Raw genomic sequence first — 19,840 nt, forward strand, 5'->3', positions numbered from 1 at the left:
AGCTACAGGGGGTACAGCAGCCGCCCGACTTCAGGGATAAGCATCAAACTTCCGGTGGCTTCACTTGCGTCCACTGATCCAGCCCCGGAGGGTCATATCGGGAATTAAATTTGTTAAATCCATGGTTTACTAAAATCTGGTAAAATCAACCACGCATATGTCATGTACGTGGTGTTCCTTCGCTTGACTACCGATGTTTTCCACTTTCTTCAACGCCATCTCTCTTTCTCTCTTTCGTCGCTTTCGTTCTTTCGTGGTCGCGTGTGGTCGTATGGCCGATGTTTTAAATCGGGCGGCAGTTCGCGCCACGTTGTGGCGCCATGGACGCAGACGCCTCCAGGGTTGCTCCAGGGCGCAGCATCGTGAAAAGTCTTCACAACCAGCCTAATTCAACCAACAATCAGTTATTAAAAAACAAAACTATATATATATATATATATATATATATATATATATATATATATATATATATATATATATATATATATATATATATATATATATATATATATATATATATATAATGGATTACATTCACGCCTCCACATTCGAGCCCCACCCCACCCCAGTCGCCACAGTTGCCACAGTCAACCACTGTGCTCCACACCATGGCGAGATGACTGACATGCTTGGTCGTGGAATCCGTGGAGTTTTTAGTGTTTAGCGCGCGCGGGTATTGGTTCAGTCTCTAGCGTGGGTTTTCCTACTGTGTGGGGTACACCGGTACCCCGTATGGCTTGCATTCAGAGCCTGTTTGCGGAAAACGTTATCCTTGGCATGCTTCCTCAATGTAGGACCGTAGCTCCGCACTCTCGCTACAGCCAACATTCCTTGTGCCGAACGCTTCAGCTCAAAACCCAAAAAGCCTCCAAATGAAACAAACTACTAAGTTATGCAGGTAACAGATTGGTTTCTTCTCGTTACAGAATACCCGGAATTAAGGAAACAGTTTCAGGTATCCTGTACCCAAAATTCACCACGCACGTTCGCTTCCCTGCATTAGAAGAGAGCATGGGGTGAAGCCAAATAACCGAGCGTGTGGACCGTGTTCTTCGGAATGAGAAAACAGCGCAAACAAAACGACGGACCGTGTTTGCGCTGTTTTCTGATTCCGATGCATCACCAACTCGCCCAGATTTCTACGCTAACCGTGTACTGTTTTGTTTCTTTAGGATTGTAGGCTTCTTGAGGCCATCTCAAGAGGCGATGCACTTGCAGTGCGCAAGCTTCTGGACGACGGCGTTCCTTGCACTGCCACAAACAACGTAAGAGAAATAATATTTGGTAAAACCAAGTAAGAGGAAGTATAGCTGGGTTTCTAATGCCGACTTCTCTCCCTCTCAGAAAAACGAAACTTATTTGCACGTCATAGCGAAACAGAAGCCACTAAAGAACTGCTCCACGGCTGAATTAAATGCATACAAACAACATCAAAAGGATATTATCTATATGCTGAGCAATGAAGGTCTTTGCCCCAGTCAACAGAACACTGTGAGTTGATGTGTGCAGATGTTTGTAGAAGCTTTTATTTTGCCAAAGGAAGTGGCCACGTTAATGAAACTAACCAGCATTGTTTTATGCAGGAAGGCATGACAGCCATCCATTACACTATCGAAAATTTAGACCCTGATCTTCTCGGTACTTTCCTTCAATGCACCCCAGATCCTCCCAGTGACATATATGTATGTTCAGATTCACCCCTTCATTTGAACGGCCTCTTCCCTTGCCAAATCAAATTCTTGGGCTTTTCTAATGCTGTTTTTTAGGATGTCACAAGATCAGATGCACTGCAAGAGGTTCTCAATAAGTTCAAGGTAAGAAACCTAACAAAGAATAATGTTAGACAGTGAATGATGCTCTGGTTGGCCCTTTTACACTTTGACAGCCGGGACTGTGCAATGCAATCCGCCAATGCTCCATAGCTGATGTGCGTCGCATAATCAACATGTGGTGTCGCACTGAAGTCTTCCAGGTAAACATTGTGCCCGATAAATTGAATCCTATGCAAGCTATCTCTACAGTACTAGGAGAAACTATTTTTACTGATTTTCAGTTTCTTCTGAAAATTCTCACAATGAGTGCTACGGAGAAGTCTTCAAATATCCGGACGACGTGCCAAAAAATCTTGTGTTACTTTCAGTGGTGTAGCCAAGTTTGTTTTTTTTCGTTTTTTTTTTTTGGGGGTGGGGGAGGGGGGGGGGGGGAGCTGAGGTGGCTGTGCAGAGGGGGGAAGGGGGGAGTAAAAATGCATATTATATATGTATATTATAGGGTTGGCTGGATTTTGGGAGGAGGAGGGGGGGCTAAAGCCCCATAAGCCTCCCCCCTGGCTACACCACTGGTTGCTCTATACATCATATAAATTTCCCAGTTCTAGAGCTTTAACAATTCCATTTGGAAAACTTTTTTAGAATAGCGCTGATGTGTTTTCATGTAATCACTTCTGCATTGTATGCACATTAATTGTCAGACCACACAAAAACATGGTCACATTAAGCATTTGCTACTGTAAACTAGACAGAACCAAGTCATGCTCTAAAAATGAGCATAATAAATTTGCAAATAAACCTGCACAGTGGTAGATCATGGCAATGTGTTTACTAAATTATTATAATTCCTCCATAAATTTCAAAGTTTTGTTTTTCCTAAAGGAATTGTAATCTGTAATTTTCAATCAACATACTATAAAATCCCGAGAGATTGCCCACTCCTAGTAATAAAGGTGTTGGGATCAATGATGGCCTCGGCGTAAATGCAGCTCGTTAGCTATGGCGGGATATAAGAAAACATTACTGACTGGGAAGTACAGTCATCTTTGCTTCATTGCTTCTCGCACCATAACAAGCTTGGAAGGGACACAACCTAAAAATAGGTATTCTTTAACTTTTTCTTGAATGTACATCGAAAGTTAGCCAACTCTGTATTTTCACCAGATTTACTCTTAATGTTAAGTGGGCTATCCCTCGAGATTTTACGGTATGTTAGCTTGTAAAAAAAGACAGGTGATAAAAATTTATGAAACCACTCTATTTTACAGAAGGATGGCCCCAGTTTAAAAGAACTTGCACTAGACTCTGGGCATGAAGATATCATCACTTTGATCCTTGGAGTCGAGCCATCGATGGTACAGTAAATCTAGTTGGATTTTGGAAAATGACTTCACAGACGTTTTCTGAATTTTTTTTCAAAAGTCGATACCACTGCATGTTCACTAACACTTAGAACCCACTTTAGACGGTCTGCGAAAATCAGTTTCTCACTGTGTTGCGCTGCGATTTACTACAGAAGTGCAGCCAGGTGGTGGAAGCTTGGAGTGGAAATATCAACGGATGAACTTACCCTGCTCAAAAGAGAAAAAAGAACCTGTTTCAAGGAACCTACGGCTGTATTCGTAGATGGTGCACACAGTATGTGCAATGCTGCAGACTGATTTTGGAACCGTCGAAGACGGGTCGGCGTTGAGCTTAGCAGACGACTTTCTGGAAGTTTTGGCTATGCTTCTCAGTGCAGCGCGTCTCTACAATGTATGATTTTCAAAGTGCAATTATTTTTTGCACTTGGAAAAGAGATACTTAAATCCTCCAGAACCCCCCATTTCTTGTACGGAAATGATTGACCGAGGCGCTGCATCCTCTCATACTTCACGTTACACCAGCTGCACTTACAAGTCAAGTCGACTAGCGCTATTACAGCTTTATCCGTGAATGCTGCCGTAGATTGGCCGAAACAGTTTCTTTTTTCTTTTTCGGACGAAATAAGTTCATCTGTTGATATTGTAATATCACACACTGATATTGTGATATAGTAAATCGTAGCATGATACATTGAAAAATCTATTTTTACGGACCGTCTAAAGTGGGTTTGAAGTGTTAGTGTATGTGCTGTATATTACTAGCATAATTTTCCAAACAAGAAACTTCTGCTGACACACAGCAGAAGCAGCACACACACACAGGCAGCACACACAGGGTTTTTTCCATCACCTAGTAAATACAGTGAGGATACATATTGTACTCCTGTGAAGAAAGTGGATTGCCTGCTAGTCTTCTAAAGTTTATGACAGTAATTGGTCCAATTAAATTCAAAAGGACTATGCAATGTTTTATATACATTAGGATCAACCCTTCATCCTAGTGGTTAAACTACAACTCCATCCTCACCTCTAGTATTTGGCTAGCACAAATTTTGTGTGTTCTATACTGTACAGAGCATGTCAACATGTCCTTTTAAGCATAAGTTATTGAATCGACATCTTGTAGACCGTGAGATTATTGTTCCCCATCTCAGGGTCTACAAAAAGTCAGTTCATTACCGGCTTGCCTGCACTCTATCACTCCTTATAGTTATTGAACCATTTTTGATTTTTTTATGCAATCACATGTACAATTATGTCAGTAGAGGAACTGCCAGTCAAGAGAGTTTGTTTGACTAGTCTTTCCCACATGCTCATATGATGAAACTTGTGCATTTGTCGAAGCTATGTCCCAATCACCCCCTGTGGTCTTCAGCTCCTACCCAAAAATCTGCAGACACCTTGCTCGCTGACTGCTGGGCAGTCAATACCTCCACGACATAATGCAGCACCTTACGAAGATCAATATGACGTCCCCTATATGACTATAGAGTGTCCACCACATCTGCCGCTTTAGTTGTTCAGGAAATAGTCCAGGTTCACTGATAGCAGATTGAGTGTCTTGTTTTCTAGCTGATAACAGGAAGGATTGGTTTCCAAATTTTGTGGTATTCAATGTCATATAATGCCATTTGCTTAGATAATTAATAGTGACCATTCTCTTACTTTTTATGCTTTACTTTGTTGCCTATAAACCATTATTCCAGCAAGTAGTCCATGAAGTAAATCTTAGTGTTGTTTGTTCATTGCAAGGGTCTGAAACATGTTGGAAGAAAGATTTTCAACAGGATTTTACAAATCTGTACAGGTTCAGAATTCCAGTGCCGTCCTGGATTCAAAAACTGCACATGCAATATCAGTGTTGAACAGTGAAGAGAAGAAGGAATTATGTACAATGCTTGAGCCAGACACATGGGCACAAGCATGCACCTTCAATGAGTTGTGAACAATATACAGACTACTTCTTGTGCTTTGCTGCAGAAGAACCTTCTGCCACAATAGTTCAACATTGACTTGTCATCATTCTCTCATGTTTTGATGAAGAAAAGCAAAGTTGTAGTTGCATTGATTTTTAAAAGCATCATTCTCAAAAATATAACTTGTCCAGATTTTTATATGGACAAGGCTTATAAAATGCATCGGACTCATCTCAAAAAGGGATACGTTGGCTGTACCTTAAAGGGACACTGACAGGGTATTTATGTTCGCTGAGGTTTTTATTTGAAAATGACCCATAAGAGCCCAACTATCCAGAACACAATTTGCGGTTTTCTTTCCGCCCAAAAACAGCCGGTCGAGAATTAGCTGGTTACAGTCGCACTCACTCTCTTTTCCATGGTCACGTGGCGTTCAAACTATGTGTACGAAATATATTTAAAGTCGTCGGTCATTCACATTCAGTATTAAAAATAGAAAAGAATACAAACCCCATTTTTGTGGCCTCCAAAAGCTGCAAATACATTGATAAAAAAGAAAAAAAAAATGCACAGATCACAGGAAGTACATGAACATGTCATTCTCAATATGGCGACGTACCACAAGCATCTCTCGGGCTGGACGACGTGATGGTGGCGCACGACAGACTAACGTTGCGATGGATCTGGGGCCACTACTTCGGAACTGCCATTCATTGTACCGGCCAATCGATCTTTAAGCGCAGAACATTGAGCGCAAAAGATATAACTGTGAAATTATCGCACAACAAACAGTGCACGGAACTTTGTCGTCTGCTCCACACGCCGGAGAAGTGGGAAAAAAAAAATATGGTTAGGTGTAACCACGTGACTTCTGGCCATCAGCTTCCGCGCTCATGTTTTGGTTTCGGTTTCGAACAGTTGCGTTTTTTGGCTTTATTACAAATATATGTAACTCTGTAGCAAAATATTGATTGTGTGGCCTCCTGATACCATATTAAATCGCCTGGCAAAAACTGTTAAAACATTCTGGGGGGTGTCAGTGTCCCTTTAAACGGATACTTCAGCGAAATTTGAAATATATTCGTCGTGTTCAAAAATAGGTTCAATATGATCTCGCAATATCCGTAGATGTCAATCGCACATTCATATTTTGAGCCTGGTGGCTGTATTTGTTGTTATAAACAGCCCACTCTGGCAAGCGCTCAGAGAGCAGCCAGCGGAGTACGCGACATCAGACGCAATCGTGACGTGGGTCGTCACGGACGAGCAAAGCTGCGGCAAGGCTGATGTCGAGAGGATGTCCCAGTCGTTCCAGCCACCGAAGCGGCTGCTTTTGTACGAATGTTGAGTGACGGGGTTAATCTTCTATAATCTTGTAGAGGGACAATAGCGACTTCTGGGACACACAAAAGAGATTCTCGGGGAGAGGCCAGGGAAGAGACAGTTATCGTCACTACCTGTCAAGGTTCCTAGACGGGCATTACAAACGAGGCGTTAGCGACATCCACCATGTGCTCTTTGCTAATTGTTTAATATGTTTTAAAATTTCTTTTCCTGTCTTTTTTAACAAGATATTGGTGTGTCCGATGTGATACTGCTCCTTCGAACACATATAGACCAAAAAATAAGCTCCGAAATTGCGTTGTAGTATCCCTTTAAGAAACAGCGTGTTATAAAAGATAGGCTCCTTAAGTTACCTGGCAGTAGAGCTTGCCTGTTCGAAGGAATTTTCAAATCTCAGATAATAATTTTAGACGGACTGTGTGCACACAGGCATTAGATAATCCTGCACAGTCTACTACTTTCCATCTGTTTTATAGAAGTTACTGCACTGGTACGTTTGAAGGTGATAATTTATGTGCAGTGAAAGTGAGACTTAATTTCTCTGTGCAGCGCCTGGTTCATCATGTTCTTGCCCGTAAAGTTGAGAAGGTGAAAGAGATACTGGATGCAGAGCGAAATAATCTGAATTTGGATTTCAGGAACATGGTAAGTGCCCATCACATCCTCATACAAGGAGACACCAGTATATGGAGAGTGCCAGCCGAAGGTTGAAAACTTCAGCATGGAATGTCTCCGGCACGCTAAGTCATGGAAAGGACTGCCACAGTTCGCCAGAATAGTGTCAGTCTATCCAGCCTTCCACCGAACAGCTTAATTCAGCACTCCCTCCATAGCATTTTTACTGCTCCGGTCTGAACTCTGTTGAGCCAGCTCATATTGCCACCACTATACCTTGAATATGGAGGTTACAAATGCTACACATGCACTAAGCAAGATTTTGACCACAGTGGCTAGATCTGAATCCACTTTGAAACAGACAAGCTTCTGTGTTTGCCCTGCTTCCATACAAAAAAAATACTATGAGGCCAGCTCTCCTAGTAATATGGCACATACCACGATTGTTTTTGAGGGTCTAGGGTATCTTCTCACTAAGGCACACCATGGTTGAAAGGACACTCTAGAATGACTGTATATTAGCTAAATTTGTAGTGCCAGTCACAGCACATATCGGATATGCATGTTAAAGAATGCACAATAATTTTATTTTCAGAGTGATCACGGTGCACCGATACTCTACTATGCCATCGCAAATCGAGATGCTGAAATAGCCCGACTGCTCATCATGGCAGGGTGCCATATCTTCACTCTTATGCGAGATTGTGAGAATGTGAGTGGACCTTTTTGGAAGTGGCACTCTAACTAACCTTACAATTCCTTCATCATTCCTCAGCGAGAAATCCCAGTAATCTTTTCGGCCCTTGCATCTGATATGAGTCCAGATATAGCAGATGCCCTAATGCCTGATAATCTGAGTGGCCAGAGGGAGTTACTCCGAAGGCTCATTTACAAGGTGGGATGCAAGGGTAAGTAAAGTACATGAACTTTTATCTAATCTCAAAGGACGCATTGCAGGGCAGCACAATTCTAGAAGTTGCCCTCAAGAAGCGGATTCCACCAAGTGCTTTTGAAATTATTTTGCAACGAGGAGGTGCACCACTGCTCGCATCCAGAGACTGGGTAAGTGTCAAACATGCAACACCAGATAATCTTTTCAAATCTTGCTGAGGAAGTGAGCACGAAAAAAGCCTCCCATTTTGCCAGACAAGCACATTGGAACAACAAATGGGAGTTCAGCGAGCTTGCCCACTCCTGTTTTACGATGACAGTACCAAATGAACTCTTGGGTTTTATAAATGCTTTCTAAAATGAAAGAAGCAGCTGAAAATAAGCCTGCTCTAAACAAGGCAAGTTTGAATAAAACATAGTGAATTTTGTAGGTTCACTGCCGAGCTTGATTTTATGATCTACAACTGCGGTTCTCAAATGGGGTCCGCGAAGGCATTCTAGGGTTCCGCGCAGCCCAGCCTCATCAGTCAAACCCAGGGATAAAAGGTGTCTTTTCTCAGATTGAGAAGAAACAATCCAGTTTTTCGGGCAAGTTATTTCGTGTCTCTCTCAAAAAACAATACTTCACACAGCCCTTAGTTATGTTAATTTATTACATCATTATTATTATTAAGCAATACGTTTCCCTTCCCCTCACTACGAACGGGGTCCTCCATCGTCTCCGCCGATCCACAAGGGGTCCGCGAAACATCCATGGTTGAGAACCACCGTTCTACAATAAAGAAAACAAAATCCAGTATTGGACATTATTACATATATGACAAAAAAAGCTATCAAACCATTTTTCAGATTACCAATTTGAAAGTTTCTCAAACTGCATAAAAGCGTGTCCCCCCCAAAAAAACAAAAAAAAAAACAACCATGGCACAACATTGAGAACTAGGTGTAGTCCGATTTCTTAGGCTTATTTTTTCAAACCTATAGGAATGTCTCAACTTGAAATATTTCAATATAAAAAGATTGACAGGTGATCACTAGCGTGGTCACTGTCGACAGGGATAGGCAGCCCGGTATGGCGGCAAGAGTATAAACCGAGAAACATCACAGGGTCTCTTATGCTATCCCTAAGACGACTTGAAGGCGAAAGCCCAAGCGCCGATCCATTAAAGACAGACACATGATTTACTTTGTTTCACAATCTCTTTTTTCACATTTTATTTGCTTTATAGACCTCAATTCCCATTGATTGGTCTTACTTCTCTTTAATTCCTCTTAATTCACTTTAATTCCTCTTAATCTGCTTTGTCATTTCTTAATTGCATTGCCTCTAATTTACCCGACTGGTCACATAAACGTTTTGGTATCTTTCGTGTCGCCGACGTGTTTTCACTCAAAGGCTTTGAAGGTCGACTGAACAATGAGACATTTAAAGCTTTCGTCTTAATGTGACTTCTCCTAACTGCCTGAATCTGATTGAAACGACCCTTAAATTGTAAAAGACAGTGATTTAGTTAGTGAGCCCTCATCAACTAAAAAGCAACTATACTTTTTTTTTTTTTTTTTTTTTTTTTAAAGATTTTATGTTGCTTGTGCAAAGGCTAAGGCAACACTCGAGTACTGGTAGTACAGCAAAAAAAAACAACAAAAAAACATAATTAGGTTGAACAGCTTCACAAGTACACAGTAACATAAGGTAGTAAAGCCAAACAATGAAACATCATAAATTGAACAGCTTGATAAGTCATCAGTAGCATGAGATAACACACATGTAACATGAACATGAAAGTAAAAAAAAAAAGAAAAAAAAAAGCAGTGGGATACACGAGCGTTTTGTGGCAGTGGGAGATGGACGGGTTTGAGTTGTAATGGTAGTTCAGTTTGTGGATGCAGGCGACAGGGGATAAATTGCTGTTATCTATATGTTGCACATGTCATCGGATAGAAATGATTGCAGCCTGACAGAGAACTTTTCAAGGAAGTCTAGTTCAATGGCCTCTGAAGGGAGTCTGTTCCACTCGACGACTGCCCGTGGAAAAAAGCTGTTCTTAAGCACACCTCTGTGGCAGAATTAAAGGTTCTCCCAAATTACAAAGCACGATATGTGATTCGAGGAAATTGTAAATTATTTCGCTACATCTCAAGCTAGGTATATATCTGCACTTCAGAAATAAAATCAAAGCTGTTGACATTTGACCACAAGGTGCATCAAAACATTGCAGCATATATTTATACAATATGACAGCCACAGACAAATTCTATAATTTCAACTTTAAAATAAGGAAAATATATATATTTTTTCCCCTTACAATTTGTTGCACGCAACCGGGCACTGCTCTGAAGGAATGTGTTTCCCCACGCACAATGATGCTCTGCGGGGAAGTGGCAGAGTGAATGGCAGATACTGGATGCGGCCGGGCCTTCGCTCCGGATTATAGGCACAGTGTACTGAGGAAAGTGCATTCACTGGTGCTACAGTTGAACCTTGATTTAACAAAGTCACCGGGACCCGATGATTATTTCGTTAAATCGGGAACCTCGTAAAATTGAGGAAGGGAGACCTAACACATAAACTGCACGGGGAATCTGAATTTGTTCGTTAAATCGGGAAATTCGTATTATTGGGTTTCGTAAAATCGAGGTTCAACTGTAAATATAGCTGTATATTGCATATGAAATCAATTACAAAGTTTTCACATATACGAGTCGGAGATAAAATTAAATACCACATTGTTCAGAATGATACTAAACTTTTGCATGTTTGCACATGGCTCCCATGATAATTTGTCAATATGGATGTCTCAGTGGCATTAGACAAGGTGCACATGAGATGCACTCATTCATTTGCCTCAAAGTCAATTGCTCTGCTTAATGTTAGAAAGCTTGGAAGGCTCAAGAAGATTCTTGCTGCTCCTTTTGTCAAGTCTAGAGTCCTAATGTTAAAATAGGTTTTCTTGGTGACATGAAATCAAACTATAGTAGTTTTAATTCCTTGCCCTTTGTTTCCAGGACTATCCGGTATTTCTGTCTACCGTAAAATACTGGGCAAGCGCCCACTCAAAATTTAGAGATAATCGCGAAAAAATGGGGGATCGGCGGTTGTCTGGTCATCAATTTTACATATCAATGTACTGTGCATATTTTCTCAGATCTTACTAATTTGGGTATGGGCGCTTAGTGTGGTATGGGCGGATCCGCGGTATTCTACGGTACTCATACTAAATGCTTTTTGGCACACGGATATACATTATGCGAGAAAATGTGACTTGTGTAGTCTTTTGTTAAGCGGTAAGGTGTACTCCTTCCTGTAAAGTTTCATACCGAGAGTCAGAAATAAATGCACGTCAGGTAGTCTGAAAGCAAGGTGCAAGTGCAAGGTCTCCTTGTGCCTGAGCAAGTATTTCTGGTGCTCATGGTGAGGTTCAACATTCTTTTCTAACAATCTTGTCCTATGTTCAGCAAAACAGGTCTGTGCGAGATCTGGCAGAAGAGGCTGGACAGATCAATTATGTCACTACAATTGACAAGGTATCTATCATAGAAGCAGGATCATATGCTGCAATGTTTAAAATCTGTTTATAATGAAAGTTTAGAAACAGATTTCCTATCGTAATAATGAAACATTTGTAATATTCGAGGTCGTCAAGAGCTGGGTAGAAGACAACACCAAGTATCCTGACCAGCGACAACTCCTGGCCATTTGTGGGTACAACCACATAAAGCAACTTTTCATGAAGGTAAGAAAATTTTCTGCCCCCCCCCCCCCCCCCCCCCCCCATCCTTTTGATCATCCCACTCCCATCAAACTCAACAGAAGTCATTGCCATTCCAGGAACTTAGGACTGAGATAACAGCAAACACTACTATTGAATATTTGGAGGGTATTGAAGCACATCAGGTGAGCTCAAGGATCTGAATTTTGTTTATAGCCTTTTTGCATTATAACAATTGGGGTTTCCCACCATTCTAGAGCCAAATTTTAAAGCTTTTCAAAGCGGTAGAGGGCGGTGACCTAGAAGAATTCGAAGCCCTGAGGACATGCAATTTGCCAGCATTCAAAATGAACCTTTGCTGGGAATCATGTTCAAAGGTAAGCTGAAAGCAGGCTTTTTTTCTTTTCTTTTATAATGATGCCAGTTGAGGTGTGCCAAACATTATTTCAAAATATTCGTAGACGAAAATAACCGAAAATCCCGTCAGCTGTTTGGTATTTAATTTTAATCCTGGGGTCTTGAAAATGTGTCCTACAAAGTTGTTTGTACATAGGTTGTTTTCTTATAGTGCAAACTCACTCTGCACACCCTAAGCATCCGGAAAACCCACAATTATAATTGTGTGCAACCCTTTTCCCTATTAAAATATGGCAATGCTGGGACATGCCCCTTTCTCCGAAATATCTCAGTAAAGGGGCTTGTCTCAATTTTTGGTTGTTCTTAATGGAGAAAATATAACTTTAGATTTAAAGGATCCTTAGATTGAGTAATCGCCATAAAAAGATGAACTCAACATCCACTTTAGCACCTCTCTAAGCAATCAGACAAAAAATAGTGTTGAAGTTTTGCATACTTTTGTATACCACTATTTGCTTCTTTACAATTTTTTTTGCCTATAGTGCAAGTCAAGCCATTACAAGGTAAATTGCAGTAAACCACCAGTTGGATGATCTTGTGTTTACCTTACAACATTATGTATTTATATTGTTTGGTTAGAAGTATTACTTTTAAATATTTTTAGCATTTTGTTTTCTGCTTGTGTTGGTGAAGACCAATATGTTCTTTATCATTTTTAACACCTGGTTTCTGAATGCTCTAAAATCAAGATTATTATTATTAATGATTGAGACACCTGTTTTATTTCACTTCCAATTTATTACACCAAAAACCAAAAAATAGCTACGAAGTAGTTATAAACTCGACATGCTGAATGCTTCAGGCAAAAATGCGACCCTAGTCTAGTCAGCTTACTGACATATTTTAAACAACATTAATTTTCTGAGGACCCAACTTTTGCAGAGTTTGAGACTGAAAATATTGTGAAAAAAAAAAAAAAAATGATTGTGCAACTATATCAGCCCATGATAACAAATACATAGCACACCACTCTAAATAACAAAATTTTGTAGCCACAAAATATTCCTGAAACTCACATTTTGCAAAATACTATTGAGCCTGCAAAAATAGTTGTTTACAGTGTGTCAGCTACATTTTTTTTTTTTTCAAAATCGCACAGCTGTTGAGTGAACCATCTGATTCTCTCCAATTCTGTGTAACCTAAACAAGAATCAGAAACTGTTTTCGCTCAAAAAAAGATTCTTAATTATTCTTCATATTTTGCACATGTTTTACATTCGCTCCAGGAACACAAGTGTGAGAAAATCTGATACCTCTTCCCAGGGAAAAACGAATTACAGTTATTGCCTTTGAATAAACTACGGCGTAAAATAACTTCACCATATATTCGGGAGTTCCACGACTTGAAACTTTTTTTGGAGGGAATGCAGTGGGCATGAACAGCAGAAAGAATCTTTCAAGGGCAAAAGAAATGATTGATTAGTCTTTTATGCAACATAGGGCGAGGGTCAGCCTCTCCTTCACCGAGCAGTGTTATTCAACCATCCACGGATCGTCCAAGTCATCCTGGAAAACATTCCACAGGGCCAATCTGTTGATACCTTATTGGACCAGGTCAGTTGGATTGTGTTTGGGCTCACATACCAATGCATGTCTAATTATGTTTGAGAGACCCACCATTTTTTTTTGTCGTGACAAACACGGTTCAATTTTGGGTAGCATCACCGCACTGCCTTGCATTATGCCTATGGAATGCCAAATGCAAAGGAAATAGTCAAACTGCTCATGAATGCTGGCTGCTCAGAACACACCCTCGACAGAGTGAGTACAGCATCTCTGGAACTCATGTCCGAGTCTCCAGAAAAGTCGGGGTTTGGCCTCACACACTCCATCACTTTCCAGATTGGGAAGGAGCCACTGGACTTCAAGTTGCGGTGTGGCTCGCCTGCTATGGATACACTGCTCAAATCTATACGCAACAAGGCAAGTTCATGGCAGTTATATTATTTCTTAACACTGTGAAAATTTAACCAAGTTGACGAGGGGCATTCAAGTTGTAAGGTCTCGTAAGTGTCTTTTCTTTTAAATGTGAGTGGGAAACACGTGAAGGGCATCTATGTGGGATTTTACTGGGAGTGAATGCGAGATGGAGCAACATTGTCAAAGGCGCACAAAAAAAAACCCGTGTCATACCTGGTCTCACCAATGTTTCCGACACTAAAAATGGTGACGTTCATCTTCAGAGAGCAATGTGTTATTACTGTTTTCTGCACCTGCGCGAGATCAGACTACTGTGTCGCATAAAAACGGCATGAATAGTGGTTTCATTTTATTCATTATGACTATAGACAAGAATGAATGCCATTTTTTTTCAGTACTGAAGTTAAGTGCCAGTCGCAGCAATGAAAACACCAACTTCCAAATCATTGAGAAAAAAAAGAAATTCCTGCATTGGAGAAAAAAACAATTTATCGCAACAATGCACAGCCCCATTGGGCGACATATCTTTCAAACTTTTCTTTAGGAGAAGAATAAACTTCATCACACCCAGTGTCGAACCGAAAACCGAAACCGAACCGTTACTTTTAGCCGCACCGGAACTGAACCGAAATCTTCACCACCACCTTGGACCTGAACCGGAAAAAACATAACGGTAACCGGTTCAGTATGGTTCATGGTAATTTTTTTTTTTTAAATTACAAAATGAATATTTAAAATAAACAATTGACAATGCTTTGTATTTCTATGTATTGATCATATCGTCATATACATAATTGGTATGAGAAATTGTGGGTTTTTGTGGCGCTTTTGTATTGGCACTATGATTAATCATGTGTCACATGGTCACGTAACGTCATGCTGTCGAGTAATGTCACGTTACGTGGCCCCGCAATATCATGTGACTCACTGCGCAAGTCGATTTAAATTGAGAATGTCATTATATTCATTAGCGTTGCTGATACCGAGACGTCACATCACGATTTCGCACTGAGACGTCACGTGACACCGTGACATACTCGATTATCGTAAGCCAGAGTCGCGTGCTCGGGTGAATGACAATTAGCATCGCCAAACATTCGGTTAATGGCCGATATTCAAAGATGAGAATAGCTGAACTGTAACAATGTCTGAAGCTCAGTTCACGCTCTATGCTTTGCCCTAGTGCATGACTATGATAAACACTGATGCTAATTAGCGTCAGATCTCGTGGCTGCTTGTGCTAATTGCCACTTAAGGAGGGGAAAGCTGTTTCTTTCCTTTATTTTTTCTGCGTCTGCCATAGTGCAGAGGAAACCTAATGCGTATATTTGCAAGTTATCAACGTCAGGGATTAGTGCTTAGCAGTATTTATTGAAAGTACAAAAACTGTTGCATGACCCATTTTATATGTACACATCACTGAGGCGGAGTCCTTTGGGAATAAGAAGTATTCTAAAAAAAAGCAACGAAAAAAAGGGGGGGAAGGGAGGGGGAGCAGTTTTAAAAACATACTGTATTCTAAAGTTTCCTTTGCCCCGCACCTTCGGCACGAACCAGAAAACGTGACCCCGGAAACTACTTTGTTTGCAAGAAGCACTCTTGCCAGAAAGCGCGTTTTCATATGGGCAGACGCTTACGCCGTTCCTCACAACGCTGCACCAAACAAGAATAATTTGTCTGAAATACATGGCTTGCACCGAGCACAAACCTTCTGCAACGTGCATTTTGCACCACCAGATTTGATTTTCTCAGCAAGAACAAATCGCAACGGCCACCAGCACATAGTGTGATGACGTCACATGCAAACTATGTTAAACAGGTCTGTTTTCTGGCAAAATGCAATGTTCGCAACACTAGCAAAAGTAGATGTCCAAATTGTAAAGTTCTGCAGTATACAGTGGCGTAGGCAGGGGTGGGATTTGGAGGGTCGAAACGCACCCTGAAAATGCCAAAACTACTGCCCCCCCCCCCCCCCCCCCCCCCCCCCTCCTCGTGCACTCGGCACCTCCACCCCCCCCAGTAAAATCCTGGCTGCACCACTAGCAGTATATATGCCAGTGTTGTGATGATATACGGCAGCCTAATAAAATGGTAGAGTGCATGACCGATAAAGCAGAGTTGAAAAATGAGGGCCCAAAACAAGTGCACATAAAACCGAACATATATCATTAGCCTCCCGAGGCAGTATTTCATTGAGTTTTGAGTTTGTGCAAGCTGATGCCCAAATGGGATTTATGTTAGGATTATAAAAAAAATCTTAGTCCTCCCGCCTTTGGATCAGCAATATGCCAGTGGCCTCAACAGACCCTCAAGAAGTCTTCGCAGCGGCCATGCAGTCATTGCGTCGACGTTGCGAGCAATGCATAGAACCATGCAGAGAAGTGACAGAGTTTTTGTTTTCTGTTGTATCCACTTTTGTTTTTATAATTAGGAGACTTTAGAACTTGAATGCCACTAAAACTTGCACACTGGGTAAATCTGAAAGCATCCACCTTAATGGGTGAAAACACCCATCCTTTCAAAGGAAATCACCTTCAAGTATGCATCACTCACTTAAAGGGGCCCTGCAATCATATTTAAGCGTCCTCCTCTTTTGCGGTTTCCACGTCCCTTGGGGTTTGGGCAAGCCAGCGGGCACGGAGAGATTAACTAAATATCAGTACGTCATATTTTAACCAGACGACCCAGAAAACTCCTTCACCTATGGGGGCAACCCGCGGTGCCAAAAGTGCGCAAAATGTGAATTCTTTGGTCCTGGGCTTGCTACTGGTCACAGCTGCTAAAAGCTTCTTTTTAGTCGAAATACAAAATATAAGTGGCCGCGAGCAGTTTCAATTATTTATAAAAGTAGTTTTTGTCCAGTATTTTAGATCAGAGAAGAAACAAATGCAGTTTATAAAGTATGGAAACAAGAAATGACCCATCGACATGATACCCCCCACCAAGCGGTGGAAAAGGCGGCGCATTCTAGAAAGGTGTAGTGGGATCAGGCACCGACGAGCGGCAAGCGTAGAATGGTCCCGGATGTACGCGGCGGCACTTCGGTCGTATACGGCCTTGAGGATCCGACCGGTTCCGAAGGTCTTCGGCAAGAAGGTTTGACTTGCGGTTTGACCATTTGGTGGTATGGCAGCACGAAGTGGCTCCCGTTCTGATCTTTACCCTGTGTTTGCTGTCGTTTGTGGCCAATGAAGTGTCATGCCGAATTAGTGTTTAATCGTGCAGCAAATGCAGTGCGAGCCGCCCTCTTCATCTAGCCTATCCAGCACATGACTTTAGTGGTGCCCTCTCGCGTTGTCGACACGGAGTGTGGCAGCCGTGAGCGCTCGCTGAGCTCACTACCCCTCCTCTAGTTCACGGCCACTCAAGCCACGACCAAGGATGTCACGAAGGAGGTTATTTTTTGCTTGTTTTTGTAATTTTAATTTTCCTACAACTTTTAAAATAAAGCGAAATTCGAGAAAAGAAAAGTTTCATTAAGTTACTACGTTCAGTGAGCTCAGGTTTGGTGCAAATTAAAAACAAATAAAAAAAGTCCCTGCAGGGCCCCTTTAAAGGGAAGCTGAAGAGGTTCTTAATAGAAACGAGTTAGAGGTGAATTTTATAGCATTTTATCCTGTGAATCTGATTATTACGTTCGTTTTCCTTGAAGATGTAACTAAATGCGAGAAAACATGAAAAACCTCCGACCAGTCGTTGAGTCACAAAAGCATCTTTTGGCCGCCAAGCGCGTGTCGCTTGTGTGGGCAGCGCGTGCAACTGCAAGCTTGTCAGGTATATTCCCCTGCGCTGACACCAGTCGAGATGTTTTTTTCTGACCATTTCGAAAATAGCAAGAGTGCTCGTGCACTCTCGCGCATCTTCAGCACCTATGAAGGTGCTGAAGATGCACGAGTAGAGATTCCAAAAACTGCTCTTATGACATCATGCTCCGGGAAGGAGTGTCATATATTAAAACCCATTCGACGTAGGCAACAATGAAAATTATGTTTTTAGCAGAATACTGGAAAACGAATGGGGACGAGCAAACAAGCCTATATTCACGTAACAATAGGTACTGCCAACATGCAAGGGCAGAAATTGAGCAAAGACAAGGATTAGAACAGGCAAAATGCCTCATGCATCTTCCCGTCACAGCTGTCCATAGCAGCCATTTGCTCGATATGTTCCAATTTTTCCAGAGTAGAGGCAACTAACCTTAAGGAGAGTCTCTAAGCTTGACCATTTGCACAAATTGAGTGAAATCAGGAGTGTGAAATATGCAGTTAGCTGGGTTAGCAGTACACTTTTCAGCCTTAAAGGGAAGCTACGGAGCTTCTTGAAAAAAATTAGTTAGAAGTGAATTCTAGAGTATTTTTACCCCATGAACCCGAACCATTTGCTGCGCAAGTATTGTTAAACACGAGAAGGCGCGAAAGACAGTCGCTGTACGTGACGTCATCGATGGATCTTTTGGCTGCCCAAGGCTAGGGAGGCAGGGCTTCAGCCCCAATTTGAAATTGCTCTTACGGCTCTCCGGCGCGTCGCATTGTAACTTAATTGTGATATATGTTATTCTAAAGGCCAAATGAACACAATTCAAGTGTTTTTTTATCAAATGCAGAAGTGCCCCATCTTCCCTTTAATGGGGTGTTCCAAAATGCACATTTGACGATTTGGACAAAACTGTCACCACTTGATGCTATCACAAAAAAATGGTAGGAATAAATTATTTTATGCGCATTGTACCGCAAAATCTGATTTCATCTAAAAAACAACTTGTAAATGCATAGAAAAAAAAAACAAAAAAAGCAGCAAGCTTCTAGACTCTTGCAATACTTTACAACATTTGCAAGATGCATGCTACATACAAGGAACACTGGGCACAACCATGAGGCATTGTTTGAAAACTGCACAAATGTCTGCCTCCTTGTTCAACCACTCGTTATTGCCAGGCCACCACCAGCACTCCAAAAAAAATTCTTTTTTAAGGTAAATACTGTTTTAGCGTTAAACTTTCCAAATATATAGTGAGGTTTCTAGACCTAAATGTACCTTTTCAAAAAATAGTTCCTTTAGAGTGTGGGGAAACAAAGTGTGGGCATTTTTCTAGCAATGAAATACAACCTAGGAATCACAAATTCTGAGTAGCTTAGCCCGTTGAATGTCGTACATTTAGCCGTGCAGTTGAAAATTGTGTTGAACAACTGTCCTTTTGATGCAGCATTGCTTGAAATATTTCATTTTCTTACTTTCCCAGTGCTAACACAACGAGCACAGAAATGAGAGGAGTCAGTCTGCCAGCAGCCATAATCTTTGTCATTACAGACGTTCATTGACGAATCCAAGATTTGGGCCTCCAAGGTGTTTGCTGTCAGGGAGCCATCCAAGCCCAAACAGAGGACCCAGCCCTGTATGGCTCATGGAAACACCACACACATGTTGCAGACCTCCCCCTGCCCTTGCAAACATGCACATGTGCCAATTTCACAGGAAACACCTTGCCAAGGCAAAACGAACAACTGTCAGGAAGAACGCTGGTGCAGCATCTTGTGATCTAGGACAACTCCTGTTCAGAGTATTCTATGATGTCCTGCAGCTGTCTGCATCAATACATAGACATTTCTGACAGCCTGCCAGCTCTAGTTGGGGACCATGTGTACTCGACTACCGATAGAAAGTTCCGTGCAACCTGGCCTTGGCTGTCATTTTTGTCCTATAATATGTGCATATCATTATGTTACTTGCTTTTGCATTTCCACTAGTTTACATCACAGCTGTGTTGAAATATGCTCCATTCTACTTTAGCCCAATACATTGAAGGCTTTGGGCATGTAGTCAGATCCTTGGAAGGAACTTGTGTAGAATCTTGTTTAGCGAAGCCATTTTCTCTTGCCTAGTAAGCTTGTACCTTA

The 19,840-nt window shown here is 41.5% G+C and overlaps 1 protein-coding gene across 1 annotated transcript; it reads left to right on the forward strand.

Annotated features, from left to right (window-relative positions):
- Nucleotides 1-576: 576 nt before the first annotated feature.
- LOC8040033 lies at nt 577-19,506 on the forward strand. Its single transcript, XM_040223409.3, has 19 exons — nt 577-898; nt 1,173-1,265; nt 1,345-1,491; nt 1,584-1,682; nt 1,767-1,814; nt 1,886-1,972; nt 3,038-3,124; nt 6,943-7,038; nt 7,604-7,720; nt 7,784-7,903; nt 7,966-8,070; nt 11,356-11,424; nt 11,535-11,633; nt 11,729-11,794; nt 11,867-11,986; nt 13,467-13,580; nt 13,686-13,787; nt 13,869-13,949; nt 19,254-19,506. Exons 1-19 carry the CDS (start codon nt 893-895, stop codon nt 19,479-19,481), a joined length of 1,884 nt encoding a protein of 627 aa, XP_040079343.1. The 5' UTR covers nt 577-892; the 3' UTR covers nt 19,482-19,506.
- The last annotated feature ends 334 nt before the right edge of the window (nt 19,507-19,840 follow it).

This window comes from Ixodes scapularis, unplaced genomic scaffold (assembly GCF_016920785.2).
Source record: "Ixodes scapularis isolate PalLabHiFi unplaced genomic scaffold, ASM1692078v2 PGA_scaffold9__187_contigs__length_104089568, whole genome shotgun sequence".
Lineage (NCBI taxonomy): Eukaryota > Metazoa > Arthropoda > Arachnida > Ixodida > Ixodidae > Ixodes > Ixodes scapularis.